The sequence below is a fragment of the Protobothrops mucrosquamatus genome, unplaced genomic scaffold (assembly GCF_001527695.2).
Source record: "Protobothrops mucrosquamatus isolate PMUCROS unplaced genomic scaffold, P.Mucros_1.0 scaffold3710, whole genome shotgun sequence".
NCBI classification, from domain to species: Eukaryota; Metazoa; Chordata; class Lepidosauria; order Squamata; family Viperidae; genus Protobothrops; species Protobothrops mucrosquamatus.
In genome coordinates this window covers 74,968-79,979 of record NW_015389664.1, presented here as the reverse complement: position 1 = coordinate 79,979, position 5,012 = coordinate 74,968, and the positions used below count along the sequence as shown (strand labels likewise).

The 5,012-nt window shown below is 41.1% G+C and overlaps 1 protein-coding gene across 1 annotated transcript in view; it reads left to right on the top strand.

Moving 5' to 3' along the window:
• The window catches only part of RNF144A (ring finger protein 144A), a 28,290-nt gene that overhangs the window by 11,378 nt on the left and 11,900 nt on the right, over positions 1 to 5,012 (top strand). Inside the window, exons 2-5 of the mRNA XM_015827455.2 lie at positions 1,820 to 1,924; positions 2,086 to 2,146; positions 3,223 to 3,430; positions 4,513 to 4,660. Coding sequence (XP_015682941.1) covers positions 1,820 to 1,924; positions 2,086 to 2,146; positions 3,223 to 3,430; positions 4,513 to 4,660 — 522 coding nt within the window. The remainder of the gene's footprint in view (positions 1 to 1,819; positions 1,925 to 2,085; positions 2,147 to 3,222; positions 3,431 to 4,512; positions 4,661 to 5,012) is intronic.

Genomic DNA, 5,012 nt, shown 5'->3' with positions numbered 1-5,012 from the left:
CTGCCCGTTTGTTGATAGCTCAAAACTGGAAGAGTAAAGTTTTACCTACAATGGAGGACTGGAGATTGAAGGTTTCGCATCTTGCTGAAATGGCAAAAATTTCGGCTTATCTGAAGGATCATTCAAATGAACAATTTTTATCAATATGGAGAAGATGGATTGTTTATATTCAAAATAAGCATAGAATGGTGGAATATAACTTAGGTTTTTAGATTAAAAACTTTTTTTTATATATATATATATTTCACCTACTTATGTAGAATAATACTTTGTGGAGTTAGGGATATTAATACTAGTTTACTTTTAGTTGAATAGTATCCTGGGATTAGGTTTGGGAAGTCCGGGTGGGGGGTGGGGGGTAGGGGTTTTTACATTGTGATGTATCTGTGATGTGCTTTTTCTTATGATGAAAATAATAAAAAAATTATATTTGAAAAAAAAAAGAAGTCAGCCTAGGAACTGCACGTCCTAGTACTTTTGTGGTTAGATTTTTCTATATATGAATTTGTTTGTTTGAGGATAGGATTTAGCTTGCTTTCTGAGAGCTGAATCTGGAGCGTTCATTTCTTGTATAATCATCGGTATTCGATTATCCTAAATTCTCATTTTTTAAAAAAAACAACCCTCTGATATCAAAGAACAATATCAATATCAGCTCAATAATTTGGGTGAATTTCTGCTGATTAGATCATGTGGTGATGCTTGCTGGCCCAGCAACCCCACTGTCACATGATCATAATCTGCGTGCTTGACAACTGGATCACACTTATGACGGTTGCAGCATCCTGTGGTCATATGATGGCCATTTCCGACCATCACTGTTGGTTTCCCACAAGTAACATCAATGGGGAAACCAGCAGAGAAGGTCACGAGTCACCCTGGTACCTTGCTCACCCCCTTCGGGCAACAGCCACCTCCAGCATACTTGCTCTGTGCCTCCTGAGCCACCCACACACCCTTCTCTGCCCAGCAACAGCCCCCCCCACTCAACTTTATGCCATGTATTGCCTGCCTGCTGGCCTGCTTGCAACTTGCTTAGTGTCCCACAATCCTTGCTTAATAATGGCAATGGAAATGCTGGCATTGCTGATGCTAAGGGATGCAGTCGTGGGACATCATATTTTATGACCATATCTCTTAGTGATGGAAATTCTGGTCCCAATTACCATTATTAACCAAGGACCCCATAAGAGATTGCTTAAGGGTTGCATACTTGGAAGCTGGAAACAGCTCAGTGGTTGTTAAACACATCTTTAAAAAGTTTCTAAGAATTTGGAGCAGGAAAAAAAAAGAAAAACACATTGCTTTGTAAACACAAAAAAATGCTCTGGTGGGTGGTTTATTTATCTATTAAGGGGTAATATGAATCATATTAAATATTAGTATTTTTCATTGTCTAATTCATGATAAAGTTACTTGCAGTAGGTGTCATCTTTTAATATTCTATCAATAATAAACTTAGAGATAAAGACTATTTGGTTCACTAGAAAAACTGCAGAAACCTAACTCATATACAGGTATGAGGGAAAAATGAGTATTTCTAATTCCAAATTATGGGTTGGCCATGATATCCAATCTAAAACCATTCAGGTTCCTTAGACTTACTTGCTGAGTGGAGCAGTCACTCAGCAAGCTTTGTACCTATCTGCAAAGGATTTTGCAGATAATGGCACGGAAAGGGCTCGGATGTAATTATGCTACTCCTGTGAATTAACTCCTAAGGCTTATGTTGACTTCATTATCTGAAAAGTATTCAATATTCTATATATTTCCCAGTCACTGTGTGGCATTTATAGTTCTTTTCCCTGACTTTTCACAGTGCCTGAAACAGTATGTGGAGCTCTTGATCAAGGAAGGCCTTGAAACAGCAATTAGCTGTCCTGATGCTGCTTGCCCAAAGCGAGGTCATTTACAAGAAAATGAAGTACGTTCCCTCTACATCTTTATCTTACCTTACAGTCACGCTCACTTCTAATTATAAATCATGATTTTTTTATTATGTTCCTTTTTGTCCGATAACCTTTTGATTACAATCTAATTATATTAAATGCGCTCTCTCTTTCCCCCTCTCTCTCCTCTCAACAGATTGAGTGCATGGTTGCATCGGAGATCATGCAGAGATATAAAAAACTACAATTTGAAAGAGGTATCGTATGTGACTACAATCTAGAATCCATATTTCACCCCAACTATGGAAATAATTTGGTTCCATTTTTTTTTTAAAAAAAGAATCAGTTTCTTTTATTCTGCTTTGTTCAGTGTTTTCTGGAATAGCCCCATAAATAAAGGGGAGTGTTTTGAGGTGATTTTTATTTTATTTTTTATTAGATTTATATCCATAATACTCCTACCTCCTATTTTCTCCACAATAAACACCCTGAGAGCGACTGGCCCAAAGCTATCCAGGCATCTTAAATGGTTAAGGCAGACTACAAATCACAATGTCCTGATTTTTGTATGCCTTAACCACTTAACCACTACACCAAACTCACCTATACTTCATGCCCATACAAAATTTGGTTGGCTCTAATTATTTGGTTGGGATAAAAAAAAAAATGTTAAAGTCACCCCACAGTCATGGCAAATAAGACCTATATAAGGGATCGTTATATTGTCTTTGGTGTTGTATTGTAAAAGTTGAGATTTTAGACTAGGTTCAAGCAATATTTTCATGGCTACAAGGAGAGAAGTGTTGCACAGAGATTTTCAATTCTTCTTCTTCTCACCAAACACTCCTGGGGATAAAGTGATTCAGCAGTTTGCTTTTCCTTTGTGGGGGTGGTGTGGGAAAGGATTTTTACTATATGTAACATTATTTTATTAATGGGAAAGCAAATTCTGTGGAGTTTAGATACTTCTCCCAAGAAACTACTGTGCATGGGGTGTTGTAGAACATTGTGGGGAGGGAACAGAGGCAAGAATGGCTCATGTTTTCTTTGCTTTCCCATTGTGTTTGAAAACAAAATGTTTGCTTTGTTCCCTGTACATTCTATAATAGTGAAAGCTTTAGAATGCAGCATTATCAGACACTGGACATTCCTCATTGTGTTCCACAACTTAAGATCAATTCCAAGTCTTCATCTTTGACATTGGAATATAAGCAACTGCCTGATACCACATTATGGATACCTAATCTATTACGCCAGCCTCCAAATGAATTAAATGTATTAATTCTGCTGTTAAACTACAGCTTTTCCCAACCGTGCCTTATTTCCCTAATAGAAGTGCTTTTGGATCCTTGTCGGACTTGGTGCCCATCGTCTTCCTGCCAAGCAGTTTGTCAGCTTCAGGAATCAGGACCTCAGAGCCCCCAGTTGGTGCAATGCAAAGTCTGTGACATAGAGTTTTGCTCAGCGTGCAAATCTAACTGGCATCCGGGACAAGGATGTCAAGAAAATATGCCAGTCAGCTTCCTCCCAGGGGAAACAAGGTACAAAGCTATTGAGCGAAGTGCATGTGTGTGCCTAACATATTACTAGCAGCTTTTTCACTCAGCTTTCACCAGGTTGGTTTCTGTTGTCTCAGCTGGCATAATTTTAGTTGACTGGATTTTTTTTTTTAACCTTAGTATCAATAGCAACCACAGCAGTGGACCATGGGGCTCAGAGTGATGCAAGCAATATCATGATGTTGCAATGCAAACCCTCCCTCCTTCTATAGGCAATGTGACATTATAAGCATGCTCCAACCCCCCCCCCCNCCCCCCCCCCCGTGTTACTTCTTTTGTCATTCCAACAAAAACAATGAATGCCTGTAAATGTTGCTTTTTAGCATTATCCGATTAGACCAGTGGTTCTCAACCTGTGGGTCGGGACCCCATTTGGGGTTGATCGACCATTTCACAGGGGTCGCCAAGCAAGGCTGTCCGCCATTTTTTTGTCCGCCATTTTTCCCCCCTTTTCCGGCGGGTGCCTTACCTCCCTTGGGCTGGGCCAGCTGGTGGTCGGCCTGCTCCGTCTCTGCCGCTTGCCAGCTACGCCTTGGCCGGCGCAGGGGGCGGAACCACGCATGCGCGGCACTCCCGGGCAGGGAAAGTCCTCGACTTATGACCGGTTTAGTCCTCGACTTACGACCAGTTTAGTCCTCGACTTACGACCAGTTTAGTCCTCGACTTACGACCGGTTGGGATCGCGGCATTAAAAAGGTTGAGAACCACTGGATTAGACTGAATAACAAAACCAAAGGATGGTCTTGGAATCTATTTTTGAACATGATTGCATCACATATCTTCCTTTTCATGACCCTGTGTGGGGTAGAATTAAGATAGAGCTGAGCGTTTACTGGCCGGATGCCCTCCTTGATGTTTACACGGAGTTTGCAGCAAATATTTTGGTGGGTTTTTTTGCGCCCTGATAGAGAAACATCTGCTGCTACCTAGGACTGAACTCTCAACCTTCTGAGTGGGAGGCGGGCATCTTCACCATTGGGCCACACGGAAGTAATTTCAGTTTGAAAGTGACACATACCGGAAGCGTATTTGTTCCATAATATTATCAACCTGTTTCTTCCCAGCTCTGTTTATAAAATGGAAGAAGATGATGCTCCAATCAAGCGCTGCCCCAAATGCAAAGTTTATATTGAAAGGGATGAAGGCTGTGCCCAAATGATGTGTAAAAATTGTAAACATGCCTTCTGCTGGTATTGTCTGGAATCACTTGATGTAAGTTTTCATTTTAAGATGAGCATATTACCGTTCATTAAAGCTACTGCTGTCATGGGTCCCAAAGGCCTAAAAAAGAGAGACCTTTTAAATGCCATCTTATAGGATATTCCTAAAATTATAAAAATGAATAGGCCAACACTGATAAGTTAACCTTTGTCCTAGGGAGACCACTGTGCCTCAGATAGACGGCGTGGAGTCCCTCCTTGTGAAGTGGGGGCAAGGGGTGCAAGTGGGCTTGTTGATTATATACCTGGCTCCCTGCTATGTATCAACGGCCCTGCCTGAGCTGGCTGACGTGATAGCCGGGGTGGCGGTTGGGACCCCCAGACTTATGGTCTTGGGGGATTTC